The 22,937-nt window shown below is 29.2% G+C and overlaps 1 protein-coding gene across 3 annotated transcripts in view; it reads right to left on the bottom strand.

Moving 5' to 3' along the window:
- Positions 1-21,899, bottom strand: part of mmy (UDP-N-acetylglucosamine pyrophosphorylase mmy) — a 57,824-nt gene extending 35,925 nt beyond the window's left edge. Inside the window, exon 1 of one of the 3 annotated variants that reach the window (XM_087161744.1) lies at positions 21,708-21,899. Coding sequence is in view for 1 of the 3 variants with exons in the window: in XM_087161742.1 (XP_087017868.1) it covers positions 3,615-3,646 (32 nt within the window). In the remaining 2 variants the exon portion in view is untranslated. Of the gene's footprint in view, positions 1-3,614; positions 3,757-10,873; positions 11,233-21,707 lie in introns of those variants that run through there. The other 2 variants (XM_087161745.1, XM_087161742.1) reach the window with 2 other exon arrangements.
- Positions 21,900-22,937: the final 1,038 nt, after the last annotated feature.

The raw sequence follows: 22,937 nt of genomic DNA on the forward strand, positions 1-22,937 counted from the left end.
TCCGTAGCCTTGCAATTTTGAACCAATCTAGAAGACAAAGAAACTTTTGGATCAGTACCTCCAGAGCTATTGATTCTAACCCGGTTTACTTCATTGGAAGGTGAACGCTCTATCCCGTGTGCCATCACAGCTCTAAATTGGTGATTCGAATCACCGAACCAGTGCACCATCTTTTTAATATTAAAAAAAATCACCGCAACTTAATAATTTTTGCAAAACTGAATGACGGGACGTAAAAAAGAAGTCCTCAACTTAGACGTAAAATAACTGAAGAAATAAAAAATCTTATCAATAACGTTTTAATATCTGAATATTCTTGAATAGTTTCTACGACGACCAAATTTTCTAGCAAGCGGCAACTAGGCAACAACAGAGGCGACAATCGCCAACATATAACCAATAAATACCTCAGTAACATTTTCTAAAAGGACAGAAAAGTGAAAGGAAAGCGAAAATGCAAGTTGAAACACAACACCATAACTCGAAAGCTAAATTTTTTGCAGACACAATGGATTCTTAACTGTATCATATAAATGTAGGTTACATCAGACTGAATGTAAAGTTTTGTAGCGTAAGATTTAAAAATATCTATATCAGGGGTTTCCAACTTACATGAGGCCGGGGGACACAATTAAAAACACAAATCGGGCCGAAACTTTATCAAAATTTTATGTAGGACTCTTATGTTTGAACGAACATTAAATTTTACTGTCAGAGTTTTATCAATTTGTACAAAACGAAAGTATTGAATTGCAAATTAAAATAAGAAGCAGATTTTTAAAAATATTTCATTGCGTATTAAAAAATCCTGGCTACAATAACTTTAATGTACACCTATGTATTAAACAATTAATGTGCAACAGATATCTAATTGTTAAGATATAAAACTTTAAAAAGGTTGGTATAAAAACTTACACAGTAGCACACAAAATGTTCAATGACAAAATTGAGGTTTGCCTGCTGCAACCATCAGAGAATAGATACTTAAATTTTAAATTTAAATTTAACAAATGCGTGTGTAAATATTTTCGTCCAAAATGAGTGGTTTCAAAAATTTAAATCGGAGAATATCTTCGTGAAAATTTCTGATACACACATGCTAAATTATATTCACAAAATACAAAAAAAAAAAATGAAATAAAAAAGTGCAACATACACGATTATTTTTGTATTTGAATAAATATTTTCTTAGATGTTAAACCTGAGAAATAAATTTTTTGCACTGATAGTATGTTAAATTTCACAGAAACGAAGAAATTAGGTTTTTATTAACGAGAAAAGTATTTCAAACCCATACAGATTTTTTACGCAAATTGTATGCAAAAAAATGACAACTAATAAATTTTAGTTCGCGGGCCACAAAAAAAAAGCTTTGCGGGCCGGATGCGGCCCCCGGGCCGCCAGTTGGAAACCACTGATCTATATTGATGCTAACTCTAGAAAGAATGAGGGGTGGGGAGACTTATACGAAATAGCAAAATGAAACGGTTTACAAATTATGTCGTCGATAAAACTAAAAGAAAAAGTAAACAAAATAAAAATAATAAAAATTTTATTAGTATACACACTTCGGGATCGTGGTATCAATATCTAATAAAAACACAACACAGCACAAAAGCAATAAAAAAAAATAATAATAAAGAAAAAAAACAAGCATATGACAAACATCAATCAATTTACTAATATATCTATCCAAAAATTAAAATTTAAGAAAAAATTGAAATTTGTAAAACAAATTTTTCCTTACAATGTCAAATAAAATAAAAATTAGAATAAAAATAATGAAGATTAAATACGCAATTTCTCGTTTAATACGAAATTTTGTAAAAAAAAAATAAAAAAAAAAAAACTTAACTCTTTCAACACTGTTGCCAACTACAAAATAACTAAAATCTGCAGGTAATTTTATACTGCTTCGAAATATATTATTCTGAATTAGAAATTTAATTATAAAACTTGTAAAATCAACAATACTTAACGATTGAATAGCTTATAAAAATTTAATTTTGAATAGATAAGAAAGCAATGTCAAGTAAAAATTGACACTTTTGAGTAATTTACTTTACATTTAAAATTGATAATTTAATACGTGAGTAAATAACAGTTAATGTGACTGATTAAAAAACTGTGGATGTAGAGCAAACAAAGCCTCGCATTTAATGTTTATAAATAATGCAATATACGCTTTTCGCACATGTGCTTCGCAAATTTTTACAAAAAAAGAAAAACTTAGATCATAATAAACTGTGTTTATATATATAGTTTATTCTACATGAATCGGCATCAAGGCGATAACAATACTGATGAAAGAAATGTAACGAAATTAAACGGTGTTATAAACAAAGTGAGAAAAAAAAAAGATATAAAATATTTTGAAACCTCGGGGCTGTGGGAGACGTATTCACTGAAAGAAAGCTAACTTCTTGAGGGATTGCAAATAATGGAATTTATTTTATTTTTAAATAATAAAATTATGTAAATAATGTAAACTCCAATAAGTTCAAACATGAAATTATGTCATTTTTAATCAATAGTAGAAATTGTTGATTTTAAATTTATCATAAAAATAACACTGCATACTCGGAAAAACTATGGAACAGCAAATATTAAGAGTTTTTTTTCTCCAAAAATTCAATAAATATTTTCAGTATGTTTAAGAAAAAGCAATTTATCAACTTTTAGTAAATCAAATTTTGTAAGTAGAACTTAAATAAAAATGGAATTTCAAACTGAAATTAATCAATTTTTATTAAATCTAATTTTGTCAATAGAACATAACAAAATTAAAATGCAATTTTAAACTGGATCAAATATTTTTAAGGTTTTAATTTATAAAAAGAAATATTATAAGAAAGTTCCAAAGATAACTTCGACTAATATTAGCTAATAATTACATATTTAAAAAAAAAGGCTACATTGATAAAATACTCAATCATAAATAAGCAGCTCATTTAAATGCATTTTATGAATTTTTATAATTATTTAATTAAATTTGTGTAGGACAAATATCACAAATATATATATTTGCTAATCATATAACTGTAACAGATATTTTGATACTACATTAACGTGTTTTTTTAATTATTATTATTCTCTTTCTTAAAATCAAATCGAAATACAATCTTCCATTTATCCCCTAAAATTATTTTTCCATATAGTTTTAATTTTCGTTTATCGACATAAATATTTCAAGAAATAATAAAAACTATTAAAAACGTTTACATCTTGAAACGCTGTTAATATTGATACCAATATACAGGGATGAAAGAACCAGTTAGCAAAAAAAGCTGAATTCTATATAAACACAATCAAACATTATGAAATTAATAAATGTATGGAGCTTAAAAAGTTTTGAAAAAAGCTGATTTCAGAGTAAAAGCTGAAAACTTTCATGCCTGAATATAAGACAATTTTTATTTTAATTTAGTAGATTTTAGTAGTACTATAGATAATTAGTTAAATTTGACAGTTGTAAGAATATTAAAACTAAGATATAAGAAGTACTCAAACTGAAATTAGTGAATCAATTAGTGATCAATTTTAATTTTTTTTTGTTTTAAATATATAAAGATTATAGAATAAAATAAAACGAAATGAAAATAAATAAAACTCACAATTGGCAGAGATTACGTATGGCACTCTCCATAACAGAAGAAAGAGATTGGAGTATAATTTAATTTTCTTAAAAGAACCAACTACATCTAAGTCACTCACCTGAATGGCAAGATTACTCCAAAGAAATATATCAGGTGTTTGGTAAAAAAAGCTTGCCACATTTGGCTACTTATCACTTTTTAAAATTTAAAGGGAAGTGAAATAGCTCACATTTTACTACTTTAATATTGTATCATCCGAGCCATTATTTTGAACTTCAGACAACGATATATATATATATATAATAATAATAATAATAATAATAATAATAAATACAAGAAAACACGAAGAAAGTTAAGAAAAACAATAAGTATCATTTAATGCGCTTAAGCTGCAAGTAAAAAGAACTCATTAGAACATTTTTAAATCATTCTTGAAAAATTTTCTGTCCTTGTAAGTTGATCTGATTTTGCTACTCACTTTATAGTCCCCTTTTTAATGTTTTTTTTTCTTTTTCTTTTATTTTATTTTCTGTTTTTACATGTTACTTATTTTTATTTTTTGTGATCTATTTTATTTGCTGTTATTTTTTAAAAAAATTTTTGAGTGCTCCTCACACTATTGTATTAATATATTTTGCTTCGGCTTTATTGATACAATATCAGCGCGGATATAATCGTGTGGGCTGAAGAAAAGATTATATCTTTTTTTTTCCCAGTTTTTTTAAATAAAATTTCATACTTTCTTTTTTTTTAAACTGTCGTTTGTTATTTTTTTACTTATTATTATTATTTCCCCCCCCTTTATTTTCATTTGTCTATTATTTTTCTTTGTTTTATTCTTCAATTTGAACATATATATATATATATATATATATTATTATTATTATTATCATTATTAGAGGCACTATAAGATTCTATGTAAAATCTTAATTATCACGTGATATTATACAGCTTTATTGTTTAGATGTGACTGAAACCGATTTGCACTTGTTTACGTTCGTGTATCGATTGGTTAAATTAGACGATAGGATAAATTAGACGATATGTTATATAAATATAGAATATTTATTATATCAAGCATTATATTAGAATAATTATATCAAATTATTGGACGCATTGTATTTTTTTAATAATTGCATGATTTGCACGAGTTTATAGGCAATACTTATATATATTTAAACATACGTGTAATGGGTTTATACTCAGGAGATTTTTTTATATACTTCCTATTTGTATTTATTTTTAACGTATTGCATTACAATGTTAACCAATTGATACAGGAACGTAAACAAATGCAAACCGGTTTCAGTCACATAAAAACAATACAGCTGTATAGTATCACCTGATAATTAAGATTTTACATCGAATCTTGTAGTGCATCTAATAATATGGCCAGGAACTATACATAGATATATATACTAAAGTAGGTTATGACAAATGAATGTTCTGCAAGTTTGAGCCCCTAAAACATTTTCCCTCCCCTGTAGAAAATTTCTAGATCATTTCTTTAAAAGTGAAATATAAGTATGTTATAAGGGGTTTATCTAACGAAAATACCAACACCCCCCAAAGTTTTGTTTTGCTATATTATTAGTATATCACTGCCTAGTTATGAACATACACTCCTAGGGGTATTGTTGCTTTGAAGAGTTATGCCCTATCTAAGTTAGTGAAAAATTCTAACCTGAAAATCATGGTAAAACAACAGCACCCCCATAATTTTTTTACTGAATATTAAGGTTCACTATTATTAGAAGTTCTGAGACAATACTTTTAGTAGATATAGCCATTCAAGTCCCAAGGAAACGTCCATAACTAGGCATCGATCAACTAACATAAGTTTGGGGGTGCTGTTGCATTTTTTAGACATTACTTATATTTCAAGTTTGAAGACATGACATTGAAAGACCTTGAAATTTCAAATTTTTTACAGGGGTAAGCAGTGTTTTCATTACAGAAAAAAAAAATGGGAGAGAATTTCTCACTCTTTCTCAAAAAAAAAGGTGAGATTTCAAAAGGTTAAGTGAAATTTCTAAAAACACGAATAGACTTGGAAAAAAATTATTTCTTTAATTATAATACATTTTTAACATCTTCTAATTGAATATTTTTGCTGCATCATCACATGGAAAATGTTCTAAATCTACTTTTTCATCAGTTATTATATTTATTTGGCTGAAAAATATCCGTATTTGTTTCGTTTTGACCGTTTCTACCGACATTTGTTTCATTTTCATTTGTCCGTTACGGAGTAGAAGATGTCGCCTTAACAAGGTATTTGTCCATCATGCACAAAAAAATGTAAACGTCTTACATGAAGAAACCTTACCTACGGTGAACAAGTGGTTGCAGAGAAATGTGTTCTGAAAGGGGTTCCGTGGTTCGGGGGGGTGGTGTTCTGCTGTTCGCACTGGTTCTGAATAATACTGGTAAGTAGGGAAGTTAGATAACAAGGACCGATGTTCAAAATAATGAAAGTTCAAAGGAAGAAAAGTGAAACGGATTTTATTCAAAATGGCAAAAGATGAAATTTTTTCCAAAATTCGCGCATTTTGAAATTGATTAATAGAGTGCGCGAACTTCTCGCGTTAATCATTTTTTATTGCGTGAAAATAAAAAAAAATATGCGAGATTCTCGCGTTCTGGCGCTGTAGTGAAAACACTGAGGTAAGGATAATTTTTTAGCAGCTCAAACTTGAGCAATATTCATTTTTCAAAAGCTAATTCAATATATATATAAAAAAAAAGTCAAGCCAATCAAAAAATACAATAGTCAAAGTTTCGGATTTTTGTCTGATTTTCAAATTAATGTCTGCTTTTAAAGGATTAACTGTGTGCATTTTAAAGGTGTCATTTTCGTTACACGTTTGAATTTTTAAAAAAACAAAAAATAATAATATATATGAAAATATAATAAATACTTTATGGTTGTATAGCGCGGTCTTTCGAATTTAAAATAACAATTGCAACCCAAAGGTCAAACTTTATTAAAGGGGGAGGGGAGCACCATTCATAAAAATTTGAAGCAAATTATCAAATGTCTCAATCTTCCGCCGAAATAGCCTGATTGCAAGGACGCTGGACTCACGTTCGTGAAATCGGGAGTTCGAATCCAGTCGACTCCCTTTGTAGTAATTGATAGCTGGTTATTTTTGCCACGTTAAATTTGCCGGGTAACAAAGTCCTCCATGTTCTCATAACAAGTTATACCTCTGGGAGTGCTAAATTGGAGATTGATCGTCCTCTTTTTCAGGTCAAAATTACGATCTGTGAATGGGTCCGCCCTTTAAACGGGTGTAGCGTATGGGTGTGGCAGAATTCGAAATCTTGGTCATAGATGGCACCACTGGAGAACAAGAACAATCGCAACAACTGCTTTAATGGCCTATGACAACAGAAAAAAGTTTCTGTATTCTGTCTTCAGTCTATTGGGACATCTTGATCTATAGCACGCAAACGCTAACTTTAAATTCCGGGAAAAATATGGTTACTTTAATTTTAAACGCAACATTTTACAAAACAAAATTTATTTGCCAGCTTTAAAGATTCGATCGCCAATGGATTTTTGCGAAATTTCGCGCTCTGCTTTGTATCACCTTAGAGTTTTAAATAGTTATTTTGCATCCATTGTTTTATTTGCAAAATTAACTTCAAATAACTTTACATAAAACTTAATATTAAAGTAGACATAATTTATTTTCCGTTTAACAAAGTAAAACGGTAACCAAATAACTTAATCATAAAATATTGCATAATAAAGTAATATCACACGAGTACTATGCATGAGAACTACACTTTCAGTTTTAAATTCTGAACAGTAATCAGAATGAAAAACGTAATGATAACAGAGAATATTAATAAGAAGGCATAAAAAAAAAATATTACGGGTAAATACCGGTAACACCGAAGATATATCAATATTTTACAGGCAAATACTGCATTAACGTTTATTAATTTTATGCTGATGTGAGCCAAACATATTTGAATATTTTTTTGTTCAAAAATGGTGATTTTTCTCTCCAATGATAATGCATGAAAAGGTAAGAAGACAATTTTCTTTTCCAGCAATACAGTGTGTATTTTCCTGAGCTGCATAGTTTAACATCTTCAGAAATCTTTTGAAAATGCATTCATAAGAACAATAATTACCAAATAACACCATTTCTGGTGAACAGCTAGAAAATATGGCACAGTTAAAATTATAGACTGTAGCTAGTGTGTTGCTAATTTATTTTTTCCAAATATATACATATATATTTTTTATAGATTCTACAATGTGCTTAACCCCAAAACAAAACAGAGCATGAATTTCAAATCTTTTTCATTGGAAGAATATTAAGTATTCGATGAGTAGTTTTTAAGTCTGGGAGCTGGGTCAGGAAAAATTATGTTGCACTGCGCAGACACTTTTCGAATGTCTCAAACATAGATATAAAAAATTTTACAAAAATTTGCAATTTTTTCGATTAAAATAAAATAATAAAAAAATGATAAATAGTAATTATAAATTATTTTTTACATAGAACCAAACTATTGAGACCATATTTCCCAGATTGCGGCTACGCCCTAAATTTTGGGGGACAGAAATTCAAATCCGATCAAAATAAAGGTATGTTTATTCAGAGAAAGAACGTTTTTGTGTCTGATTTAGTAACGAAAAATATCGTCTGCACTAATTAATTAACGTATTTAATGCTACCCGCTCGAGCCATTAAGATATAACTCTAGAACGCGAAAATCCAATCATTAGAACAAAAGTTATTCACCGTTATTCAGTTTTTTTCCGTACATTTTAATGATTTTAAAATGTATTTTTTTATGTTCATTACTTTACATTTAAATGGTATGTTTTATACCTGTAAAAAAGATTTAATATTCTTAAAAATTATTAGTAATCTTAAAAGAAAAAATCCGATTTTAACTAAATTTTTATTATTTGATTTAACTACGATTAACGATTTTCTTTTTTTAATTTTACTTCAATGAGATTCGTTTTTTTTTTTCTGCACATTTTAATGTTTTTAAAATTTATTCTTTTATGTTTATTGCTTTACATTTAAATGGTATGTTTTATACCTGTAAAAAAAGATTAAATATTCTTAAAAATTATTAGTAATCCAAAAAAGAAAAGAAAAAAACCCGATTTAACAATTTTTTTTATTATTCGATTTAACTACGATTAATGATTTTCTTTTCTTAATTTTACTTCAATGTGATTCGTTTTTTTTTCTGCACATTTTAATGTTTTTAAAATTTATTCTTTTATGTTTATTGCTTTACATTTAAATGGTATGTTTCATACCTGTAAAAAAAGATTAAATATTCTTAAAAATTATTAGTAATCTAAAAAAGAAAAGAAAAAAACCTGATTTAACTAATTTTTTTATTATTCGATTTAACTACGATTAACGATTTTCTTTTTTTAATTTTACTTCAATGTGATTCGTTTTTTTTTTTCTGCACATTTTAATGTTTTTAAAATTTATTCTTTTATGTTTATTGCTTTACATTTAAATGGTATGTTTCATACCTGTAAAAAAAGATTAAATATTCTTAAAAATTATTAGTAATCCAAAAAAGAAAAGAAAAAAACCCGATTTAACAAATTTTTCTATTATTCGATTGAACTACGATTAACGATTTTCTTTTTCTAATTTTACTTATTTATTAAGAAAATTAAGAATTTTTTTTCTTCCCCAAATCGTTTTAGCTGTAGTTTTGAACATGCACAGCGTGTTACTCGGGAAGCTGATGAAATTTGTAAATGCATCGACAGCTCTTGTTAAAAAATTTTATATGGCGGTGGGAAGTATACTTCCCAACATTAATTTATAAGCATAGATGGGAAGTTAATTTTCCCACCCATGATCAGGGCGGACATCGGTTGATAACTTCATAATATAGAGGGGGTGGAGCAATGAAGATTGCTTTGTTCAGATATATGTGGATAACAGCAAAGATTCGAGTAAAGCCAAAAAAAAAAAAAAAAAAAAAAAAGCCAACACTAGCGAGTTATTTTCACTAGTGCGTTATGAGTTCGTAAATTCGATAATTTCTCGTCAAGTATATTTGTATAAGTAAGCAGAGAATTCTAAAATTTTATTGTTTTTACGCGGCTGAGACCGGTTAGCACTTGTTTGCGTTAGTGTATCAAGTGGGGTTAAATTATACAATATATTACATAAACATAGAATATTTATTATATCAGGTATTATCTTAGTACGTTATAATAATTAGATCAAATCATTAGACGCACTATAGTTTTTTAATAATGACATGTTTTGCTCGTGTTTATAGGCAATACTTTTATATTTAAACATACATGTAATGGGTTTTTATTCAGGAGATTTCTGATATACTTCCTATTTGTATTTATTTTTATCGTATGGCATTACAATGTTAACCAATTGATACGCAAACATAAACAAGTGCAAACCGCGTAAAAACAATAAAGCTGTATAGTATGACCTGATAATTAATATTTTACATGGAATCTTATAGTGCGTGCAATAATTTGGCCAGGGACTATAGGTCCAAATTTTTGACCTATTTTTTTGCAATAGGTAAAATTTCAGAAAATACTTACCCATTTCCCATTTAAAAAAAGGTTTTCAAAAACCTAATTAATTTTAGATGGTAAGCGAAATGAATCTCTTTTTATAAGCCAATCTCATTCACCAAAATAATTTAACATAACATTACTAGAGAAAAAAAAATAGCTCTATAAAGAGTTAAGGAGATAAAGTATTCTCACATTTTTAATAAAAAATTTATTCAGAGGAAAATTGAGATGTTCTCCCTGCCAAGAGATAGGCCATCCCCCATTTCTATAATAGCATATACATATAAACATACTATATATACAGTTATATGATTAAAAAAAAAAAAATTTTAACTCGTATTTTTGAACTAATTAAAAATAATACACGTTTAAAAACAACTAGAATAGTTTATATTTTTCGTATTACAACAAAAACCAATTTTTAAGATAATTTTTGATAAAATTCAAAACGTAAAGAAAAGCTATTTTTTTAAATCTATAATCTATATGATCAATCATGTAAACAAATCAAACTGTACATTTCTATGTCTCTGAAAAAAGAACAAAGTAGAGCTTAATACAGCATAAATTACGTTTTTATAATTACGAAAACATCCTTTACGTATTTGAAAGAACAGAACTATATCTGACGTGTTCATTGAATATTTTACAGAAGTATCATACCCATATAAATAATGGGGGAGAGGACTTAAAGCAATAATATTCTAAAATTTACCTTTATCTTCGGATTCAAGTTTCATGTGTGTTCTGCATATCAAATAAATATTCAAAAATTATAGATAATTATTCACAAAAACTCTGGAAATGCAACTACATATGTGCTTTTAATATTATATTTACACGTACAACATTTTTTCACATAGTGAATCAGTGATGTAAAGAAAATATTAGCTATTTGATGGCTATTTGTAAACCGGCAGTAAATAGAGCGCCATCTAGGTGAACTTTACAAATTAAATTATTTTAAAATTGTAATTCTAAATTCTATTTATTTAAATATATAATTAAGTTAAATTAATTATTATCAGTGAAATCAGAAAACAGTATAATTAGCACGTGAACTTGGTACAAAAATAATAGTGGTAACGATGAGGCTATTTTATTGATTTTTAATTGTTGTCAAGAAAGAAAAAAAATTCAGAGATGTCTGAAAAAGATCGTGGTGCCATCTCTGAATTACAAATCGAACCAAATTTAGCCTTAGGAAACAACCATGCATCTTGAATTTCTTTTATTTAAAATTAAAAAATAGCAAACAATTATACTTTGAAAGATGAAATAAATTTAGAAATTAAGAAAAATTTAATGTTTTTAATAATATATATATCATAAAAATCATTCACGATCATTTTAAACTATATTAATTAAAATATATATATATTTTCTAGTAATACAAAAATACATGCAAAGACATGCAATCATTTGATGTAACCAATCAGAAAATTTTTCACTATTTTAAATTTAATTTTTAAATCAGTTGTTATAAATTTACAAATCTCTAGATCAGAAACTTAATATCTAATAATTAATTCTAGTGCATAGGCAGTTAAAAACTTTTTCACTGAAAATGAGAAATTAAATTTAAATTTAATTCATTAAAATTGAAAAAAATCATTTATATAAAATTAATTTCTAAATTAAAGTTTTTTGTTCAAAAAAATAATCAATGATTTGATAGTATATCAGTTAATTTAAATCAAATAAGTGCTTTATCTTTAGACCTGAAAATTATTACCATTTCTTTTATATTTTTTCTATGTAATAATTTTAAAAAAATCTCACAGAAATTTAGAAATCTCACAGAAAAATATCACTAAAAATCAATGCTTTTCTTTTTTAAAAAAATAATTTTAAATTATTTGGTTTGAATAAATTATTTTTTTTAAATCGATTTAAATTAAGATTTCAAATTAACGAATTACTATATCCCTAGATCTGAAAATCAAATAATGTAATAATCAAATTGCAGTACATAATCATTTAAAATTTTAAATTTTTACAAAAAAATTATGTCATTAAGCTTAATTAATTCACATAACTTATTTTATTAGTTGAACAAAGATTAACCCCTTCACTATCGCGATCACGTGATCCCTTGCAGTTCGCCAGTTACAGTAAAATAACTTGTGACGGGGTTAGCTAATCGAAAACTCTAAGTAAACCTCTGAATTTGTTAAAATCATAACATTATAAAGTAAGACACCCTTGTATTTGGTTATTTTAATAATACATATGGTGTTAACAAAACCTCCAAAATAAAACTGGAACTTGGTAATTTCCGAACCAGAGACATACAATTCGATTTTATCACATATGAACTGGTGAAACTGTTTATTTTGAAACCTGAAACTTCAGCCATTTTATCTAAATTAATTTCCCGATGAAAAAGAGTTTTTTTTTCTTCTTCTTTTTTTTATTTATTAGAATCTTATTATTGTTATATTAACTCGAATACCTTTCTTTTAACGTACCGAAATCACTGAATCACATATTAAGAATTATCATCTTCGATAGAGGAAAAATCTATCCTACATAATTTATTCTAACATTGCGGGGTATATATAAAATAAAGATTTGACGGAAATTTGATTTAATTAAAAAAATATGTATGTAGTGAACAAATTAACCAATAAATGTTAAGTGTTTCTGCTACGGAACCTTAACGATCGAACTTCTTTTGGCGAAAATTAACTTTTTGGCGACTTTTAAAGTTTGCTAACGAGTGTTGCATGTGCTAACCGAAAGAAGGGTAAAAGTACAAATTGATTTTGAAACATTTAGGTAGTTTTAGGTACTTTTATTTACGTCGCACTGAAGCTACACAATGGGCTATTGGCGACGGTCTGGGAAACATCCCTGAGGATGATCCGAAGACATGCCATCGCAATTTCGATCCTCTGCAAAAGGGATAGCCCCCTCGCTTTGGTAGCCCGACGACAAGCAATTTACGATAGAATAGTTTAAAGAGGACCGATACTGCGCACCCTCGGTCCTTTCGTAGGACAATCAAATTGGTCACCCACCCGCTTACTGACCGCAGCCAGTCATTTTGAAACATTTAATGCGAAAAAATAAATTTGTTTCGTCAATAACAGTCTTAAAACTCCTGGATCAAGCAATGGGAGACATTTGCCCTCGTGGAGGACATTTTGACGGAACTAACCCGCATTTGCGTTTAGATTTTGAGACGAAAACCACGAAAACCTCCCACAGTTAGCCTGACTGCAAGGGGACTCTAACACATGATCCATCTACCACTTAGGATATTTTAAGTCAGCACAGAGGTCGGTGTGAGCCGGGTGCGGAATTCGAATAAACCAGCCTTCGCCGGGATTCGAACCCGGTTCACCTCATTGACAGGCAAGCCCTCCATCCCCTGAGCCACCATGGCTCACTATGTAATGGTTGATAGTATGAAGCTTATTCTAGTGGTCAAGGTATAAAGCTAAGCACAAGTAGCGCTAGGGTTTAAAATTTGTCGTAAGACTTCCGTGTTTCGATTTTTACGCCTAAGCCTGAAAACGGGCGCCATCAAATATATATCTTTTGTAGTGTTTACAATATAACGCTTTTTTTAATGTAAATTTCAACGAAACAAACTACATGTAAATTTGGAAGAGTCCGCAAGCATGCTATGGCCTGTAAGATGCAACCCAAAAAATAACTAAAGGTGATATTTTGCACAAATATAGCCAAATAAGAGATAACACTCAAAATGTGGCAAACCTTACACATTGCTTATATTGTGATATTAATTTTCTTAAATTTATTTTAGGCTCACAATCAGTTAGAATTTATAAATTACGAAACTCTTATGGAAGATAAAATTTAGGCGTAAATTCAAACACAAATCACAATAATAAAACTTCTCAGAATATTGAGCCTGTTCACGCATCGCCTCGTAAACATAACATAAGCGGAGGGATACACCAGAAGTTTTCTATATTTCTTCTTCTAGTTATAAGAAGCTTGTTATTGTTTACATTCAGTCAACCATCCATGGTTAACTGTATTTTAGAGTGTTATCTTTTTGAGTGAGGAAGTAATTCCAAGATTGAATGAAGCGAACAAAAGTAGATGACAGCATTTGATAAATGCGTCTAAAAATAAAGCGCAATGGTAAGAATAGTTCTTCCAAATTGTTTTCAAAGAACATGAATAGTAAATGTAACAGAACGAAGCGCATAACCAAAACGAATATTTTTTTATTTTAAAATACTATAAAATGAATAAATGTTCTCTGCTGAAAAATAAATATTTTCGACTTAAAACACCATAAAAGGAAATAAGGTCACACCATATTTCCCTGTTTTCCATAATTAAACGGATATTACCTATTTTCGAAATGCTATAAAACAAATGCATTTTTCTGAAAAACAGAAAATTTTTTAATTAAAACTAGGAGGCTTCGCCCCCTGCTCGCTGGCACTCGCCAACCCCCGAAACTGCTTTCGCAGTTCATATCGGATTGCTTCGCAATCCGATGCTCGAGCATTGGATACGTTCTTAACGTCTAGCTTTTGTATACTTTTTTGAACACTGAAGTTCCGAAAACTTTTCACTGTAGAAAATTCTAAACCTGTGCATTTCAATATTAATTTGAAATTGCAAACAGTTCACATATTTTTCTTAATCACACTATTCTAAATTTCAGTTGTTGAGAAAAGTAACTTTTGTAAGTTTTGTTTTAAAGTCTTTCCGATTAGACATATGATATGCTCACTACGTGCTCTTGCGCGCCGAAGCCTATCAATTAAAAATGAAAACTGTTGCCAACGCGAGAAAAGAAATATCATCGGTTTTATTGATACATACGTATTAGCGTTTTATGTAATATGAAAAGGAACTATTTCAGTACTCATAACCAACCAACCGTTTTTTTCTCGGTGACAATCGGAGATAGATAGACATATGATGCTCACTACGTGCTCTTGCGCGTCGAAGCCTATCAATTAAAACGTATTAGCGTTTTATATAACATGGATTAGCCATATGATGCTCACTACGTGCTCTACTTGCGTGCCGAATCCAATCAATTAAAAATGAAAACTGTTGCCAGCGCGAGAAAAGAAATATCATCGGTTTTATTGATACGTACGTATTAGCGTTTTATATAATATAGATATACTGCTAAGCAATTGCTAAGGATGGAACACTAATGGTTGCATAGAGCATAAAAAATTAAACGTGGTTAAAGGCAGAAGATTTGAGCTGTGTTCAAGAAACAAAAAAGTCATTTAGTGCTGAAAACGTGAAAATGAGAAAAATGGAAATACCATTTGTAGGAATCCATTATGCCGTTAGGGGGAGTGACAACCAGGTGTGGGGGCAATACAAGTTGCAAGCACAACAGTATTCAGCAGAGGACGGGATAGCTTGGTTGGTAGGGCATTGAACTCGTGTTCGTGAGAGCCAGTTCGAATCCAGCCGAAGAATTATTAAATGGTGACTTGTGCACGTTAAATCTGTCGGGGTCACAAAGTCCTTTAAGTTCCCAAAACAAATTAATACCTCAGGGGGCACTAATCCAGGAGTTCCCCTGTGTTCTGGATTGGGTTCAAAATTACAAGGTTGCGGAGTTGGACATTGGTATTCGTAAACTCAAATTCGGGTTGGCTGTTCAACGACGGTTATAAATATAAAATAAAACAAAAACAGCATTCAGCAGCTGTTGGGGCAAATTACTCATTCCGCTGTCAGTACACGGATGAGGGTGTCCTCGTTTATTGACGGGCTTTCTCGACCAACAACACTCCTCCCCAAAGCATCCCACACATTTTCAATGTGATTCAGATCTGGAGAACGTGCTGGCTATCCCAGGCGTTAAATATCATCACTCTGTACACACTCCTCCACAACGACTGTTCAATGACATGTTGCGTCGCCTTCCATAAAGACAAATTTATCACCGGCAGCACCAATAAGAAAGCGAACATGAGGTAACAGAATATCATTAATGCAGCGTTGGCCTGTCTTAGTCCCAGGTGGAAGCACATAAAGGGGTGTACGGCCATCGATCTCATAATGCCAGCCCATACCAAGAAACTACATGCAGGATATCGGTCCCTTTCCTGTATCTCTTTTCTGTAATATCTATAACTGTGACTCTTTTCTTGATTATATTAGACATAAAAACTATTTATACACAATTTTAAAAAGATTCAATATTTGCTGGTTCGATTCTATTTTTTAAATTAATAATTACTTTACTTAACTATGTAAAAAAAATCAAAATTATAATTAATTTAACTATTATTTGAAAAGGTTATCGAGTGTAATTTTAAGATTTAAATAAAAATTATTTATAAAAGCATATTCAACAATACATTAACAAGATTAATATTATTGATTATACAGAATTTACAAAGATGCGTAAAGAATGCCGCAAACTAAGAAATCTTAAATACTTTCATATTACAAATGTAAATAGTGAATGGCCCCTAATAAATTTTTAGTAAAAATTGTTACTTTGTTCAGCTTTTCTTTAATGAAATGATTAAACTAATTTAAATAATTTTGAAACTTAAATTTAATGAGTATTAAAGCTAACATTTTTGTCATAAGTAAATTATTATATGTCCCCTACACTCATAATATTTAATAAATCACTCATAATATTTAATTAACGAAATTTTTTTTGTTTAAATGAAATCATTACGAGATGAATTACATATCTGAATAACATAAAATTTTTTGCCGCATTTAAAATAGTGAAAGATCCCAATATCATACTTTTTTAAAAATCTTGCCTCTAAATATTATAGAGTTTTTTCATAAAACAACTTAAGAGTACTGAAAATTTTAAAAGTAATAATACAATAATAAAAAATATTCAGTAAAAAAAGTAAAGTGAAAAAATTTATTAAGTACAATAAAAATTCTTACTTAAAAATCTTAATTAATTCTCATCTTTATTAAATTAAATGAAAAAAATGGAGATGGAAATTTTGAGGAAATGAAGAGTTGTGGTTCTTTATTGCTATGGGAACCCACATGTAAATACGTAATTAATGAATGATCCCCAAGTCAAGTTCAAGGATTATGGTACTAATCTATAAATAGAAGAGAGCGAAGCCATTAGCTTGCTAGTGACAAAGATGATGGCACTTCAAGGATTAAATTAACAAGAGAAATAAAACTTTATTTTGCTATTAGGAAAAATAAATGTTTGGCAATGTTTAGTTGGTCCCCGTAATCAGCAAAATTTCGGTTCGATTTCAGGGGGCGAAAAATGAGAATTTCTTGCAAAATGCAGCAGAGTTGCACGTAAGAGTGCAAGAATCCTTACCTTCCCGCCGAATTCAGTTCAGTATTCGGACATGCGAATCCACAAGTATTTCATCAAACATGTAAAATTATTGGTGCTTTTATACGCTAAGGACGGACGGTACGCCGAAATGAATTGAAGTTGAATGAATTGTGAAAACGTTGAATAGAACAATGTGAAAACCACGCTTTTTGCACAAATCGTGGCGAATATCGACATGTTAAAGAAAAAAATCTCTCATTTTGAAAAGGGAAATTAAGCTCTTTTTAAAAACACCCAATGAAAAAAGCACCTTAAAGGGCTTTTAAAAATACAAAAATAAACAAGCACTTTTTAAAAGCGCTACAAAAAGGAACATATACGACACAACTACTGAACAATTACACTGTAAGTCTACTAAGTAATGTTGAACTACAAAAAGCATAGGTTTATACTATATGAATCGAATAAACTTGTATAACTATGTCAAAATTACATCATAAATGTGTTTTCCATTTCGAAATATGAACTATAAAAAACTATAAGGTTACACTAATCGAGAAACTTTGTTTTTTAAGTACTATATCAAACTTATGATAAAATAGAAAAACAAAAAGAGAAAAAACAAAGCAAACGATTTAAAAAATAAAGGTATATTTTCACTATTGTTTTCTTACTTACAGATGAGTAGCCCAGATGCGGAACATTGCTAACTGCTTTCAGTATGAGGTGGGGGAAATACAATAACAAAACAAAGTACAAGATGTGTTAATTAGAATTTTCCTTCAACGAATTAAAATATAAATAATTAAATTACAAACAAGAGTCGTGAGTTTCTCTCATCCTGTCACAAAATTTGTTAATTGGGTATAATATAGCCTACGTCACAGGTTGTGTTGTTCCTACTAAATTTAACCCATGAACGGCATTTTCTGCGAGCCTAACTTCAAGCCACAAATAAACAAACGAAGTGTTCGATCGTTTAAATAGCTGCTCGTCAGATTTTATTGCATTATAAAGAAAAGTTATTGAAACTAAATACAACTAAATAAACAACAACAACTAAAGCAAATAACAACAACTACTAATAACAATAACTAAATAAACAACAACAAAATTCCATTCGTTTAGCATTGCGTCATATGTTGTTCCTACTAAATCGAAGTAGTTGTGTTTTTTTCATATTATACCCAATTGTTTGATTGTATATATTGACTTGATTCTTTAGATGCAGAAAAATAAATAAATGGCATTCAGTCAATTTCCTTAGTTGTAATAATATTTTAAATCGATTGATTATGCCTAGTAGGCAGGGCCGGATTAACCTATAGGCACACTAGGCACGTGCCTAGGGCCTACGAAATTCAGGGGCCTACGAAAAACTTGGGAGAAAAAAATTTGTTGACAAAAATAATTTAGCTTTAAAAAACAACAAGTGTATTTTGCACAAAATTAGGAAGATACAAGTAAAAATATAATATTTTTCGGTAATAAATTACTTTGCAGAATCTTATGATATTACTTTTGTGCGATTTTTGGATTCAACAATGCTGTCGAATTCCAAACTACGCAAAATGTCGTATTCAATAGACATAAGTGCGAGCGATGCCAAACGATCTTGATTCATTGTTGAACGCAAATAATTTTTTATCAATTTTAATCTGGAGAAAGATCTTTCTGCATTTGATCCAAGAATCGACAAATATATTCTTAATGCAATGTGAACGTTAGGAAAAGTATTCACAAGTTTATCTTTAATTTGAGACTTCAACATTTCTTGTGACGTGACTAACATTTTATTAAAATAGTATTAAATCATTTTTTTTTTCTATTAGTAAACATTTAACCTACCTTGCAAATTTATTTATAAATAATTTCAAAAGATTTACTTTTGACAATGTTAATTTCCTTTACTTAGTTATCATAGTAGTATCATGAAAACTATGAAGCTATTTGTAGTATAAGTATTTCTTGTAATTAATCTCACTATCAATTTCACTATTTTCTTTGCTGGTTTGTTGTTGTATTGTTGACGTGGAGTGCTTACATAGTTATCGATCGAACTAATCATAATGGTATTATCGATATCAACTGCAATATCGGCAGTATGTCGGTATTGCAGATAAAGTTCGATAAACAAATTTGTAAATTAAAATCCATATTAATAAAAATGTTAAAAAAAAATATGCAAGAAAATTTTAGCATATATTTTGAAAAGAGGGGAGGAGTGGGGACAGGGTTATCATAATAGCATGCAAAGCCCCCCCCCCCCCACTCGGGCATAAAAATGTTTTAGACCCCTCCTATAACATGTCATAATGTTTAAAAACGAATTTAAAAAAACTTCACATACATAAAGTAAATCATTTTTAAGATATGATGCAATAATTGTAACAAATTTAAACATGTTTTGATTACCCAAAAACTCAAATAAAGCTATTTTAAACTATGCATAATTTTTTTTTTAATTGAGATGCTATAGCCAGTTGTAATCCCCAAATACTAAAATAATTTTTAAATTCATGGAAGTTAATTAAAATAATTAAATTAAATAAACATAAAGGTACAACAAATCAAAAAAAAAATCACAAGGTATAAATTCAGGGGTGTGTCCAGGGCAAATTTACTGCCCTTAAGAGGTACTTTCACAAATTCCATTTTAGGAAAAACGGTAATTTCGCAAAATACTTTTAACATATTTTCGAAAAATATTTAAATATTTTTGAAAATATTTTCTTATTTTACCATATTTTTGCGTTGATTTTTTAACATAATTTCACAAATTATGTCTAAATTTTCACAAAATAGGTACCTCTACAAAAAAAAACTAAACAGACCATGAATTATTTTGTTAAACTAAACAGTTCTTAAAACATCTTTCAATGCCTAAGTACCTAAAAATTTCATTGGAACGTAGAAAAATAATAATGTTTTCTTGGTGATAAACTATTCAAATTATTGGTGCTTGCATGATAATCAAGCACTATTTGTAGAAGAAGAAGAAATTCACACTTTACTAGAATAGAATATATTTATTTTAAAAAATATATATGGTAATGCTGTTTATTCTTAGCTTTTTTTTTAATACAATTTCAGTGTTTTCATCATAGAAAAAAAATGGGTGAGAATTTCTCACCCTTTCTCAAAAACAGGGTGAGATTTCAGAAAGTTAAGTGAGATTTCTGAAAACTAAAAAAACACAAATAGACTTGAAAAAAAAATCATTTCTTTTATTATAATACATTTTTAACGTCTTCTATTTTTAAAAGCATTGAATATTCTTGCTGCATCATCATAGAAGATTTTGCCTTTACTAGGTATTTGTCCATCTTACATTAGTGCATAAAAATTTGAACGTCTTACATGAAAAAACCTTACCTACGGTAAACACGTGGTTGCAGAGAAATGTGTTCTGAAAGGGGTTCCGTGGTTGTGTTCTGTTGTTTGAAAAGGTTCTGAACAATACTGGTAAATAGGGAAGCTAGATAACGGAGCAAATGTTGAAAATAATGAAAGATCCAGGAAGAAAAATGAAACGGATTTTATTCTAAATAGCGTAATTCGAAGCTTTTTCCAAAATGCGAGAAATTCGCGAATTTTGAAATTGATTTATAGAATGCGCGAATTTCTCGCAGTAATAATTTTTTAATGCGAGAAAAGAAAAAAATATGCGAGATTCTCGCGTTCTCGCGCTGTAGTGAAAACACTGCAATTTATAAAAAGTAAAATTCTCAAGGGCCTATACATAAAGACAGTACTGTCTAGGCAGTTTGCAGATTACTTAGGTGATTCGAGAAATAAAATTATTTTTTGTCACTTCAATAGTATTAAAAAAGCTCATTAATTTGCAGAATAACTAGTTACTACTACACTTTCGTAGCGGTAACATATCCACCGGTTTTTTTGTTTGTAAACATTGTGGGGTTCACGCAGTACAACAACAACCACATCCGTGATTACGTATACAAATATAACGGTAGCGATTGCATTTGTTCATTTGACATTTTGAAACACACGCATAATTTATGAACGAACACAGCAAAACGCAATAATTTCTTATTAAAAATATACACCATATTGCAACGTCGTGCTATGTACTGTTTACCTCATCTACTGGAAAATAGAATAAGTGCGATTGCGATTGTACAAATTTAAATTTCAAAGGCGAAAATAATTGTTTCAAATGTAAAAGCTTAAATCTATTTAAAGGCATGCATACAAACGGAGTTAACATTAACTATGTACCACATAAACTTTTCGAATCAGCTATGTTATATCAAATTTTATAAAACGACAAACATACCTGCGAGGATTCAAGTGTATAAAATAAGCGAAAGGTCCTGGTTTTTACTTAATTTTCACAAGTATTAAATAGTTTGACCGGTAAAATGTAGCGTAGAAGTAAAAAATCATGCTCAGCATGTTGTTTACATCTACTATCAAAACATTCTCGGCCTGAAAAGACTATATTTTTATTAGTGAAATGTTGACATTGACCGATAGATGGCAGCGTGTTCCACGAATGTATAATAACCATATCTGCTATCTCCTGCAGTCAAATGGTGGAGATGAAGGTATAGAGGTGAAGGATATGTATCCTTTTCTTTTCACCCTTCCTTTCTCTCTTTTTTTCCCCCTCGGGCGAAAAGGCCGTGTACTACACAAATAAAACAGAGTAGTTTAGAGAGATAACATTTTCAAAGTTTTAATGTCTAAAAAAAATTATTATTATTATTATTTTTTTTTAAACAATATGATATGACAAACTTAATGCTTTTCAAACTATAATAAAATGCACATTTGCTTTTTATGTTTTAAATAAGCAAATCAAAAAATTCTTATTCAATTCTATGAAACTTAAAAATCCTTGGATAATATTTTAAAATATATTTATTATTATTTATTTTTCATTATTAAATTTAATTATGATCGAAAAAAATGTCCCTTACGGAAAATTTGAGGTATAAATGAGGTGTTTTTTAAAGGTATAAATTAAGTTATTTAAATGTGACCCGTAAAATGTTGCGTTGTAATAAAAAAAATCATGCTCAGCATGTTATTTACATTTACTATCAAAACATTCTCGGCTTAAAAAGACTATATTTTTAGTCTATAGTTAGGTAGAAAAAGGTGCAACTGAATACCTCAAAAATACCTGCAGAGGTATATATATATATCACCCAATGGTGTTTCATCTTACATCTGTGGTGAGGTAGATATTTACTACTTTACGGTCTTTCCTTTTCGTCCATAGGTATCTATTTATCAACCTGAAGTATATTTTTTACACCTGTGGAAATATTTATTCAACAACCTAATGCGTTTCATTTAACACTTCAGGTTATTTTGGATCTAGCTCAAGTGTATTTTTTTACAGTTGTAAAGGTAATATTTTACTAACATGAGGTCTACCTCAAGTTATTCAACCTCAAGTCTATATTTTTATGCTTGTAGAGGTTTTTTTTCTTTTTTTTTATCAACGTAAGGTGCGCCATTTTGCACATCAAGTTATTGCAGATCAACCTCAAATATA

Source organism: Parasteatoda tepidariorum, chromosome 4 (genome assembly GCF_982258835.1).
Source record: "Parasteatoda tepidariorum strain Cologne lab strain chromosome 4, Ptep-v5.0, whole genome shotgun sequence".
In the NCBI taxonomy this organism is placed as follows: Eukaryota; Metazoa; Arthropoda; class Arachnida; order Araneae; family Theridiidae; genus Parasteatoda; species Parasteatoda tepidariorum.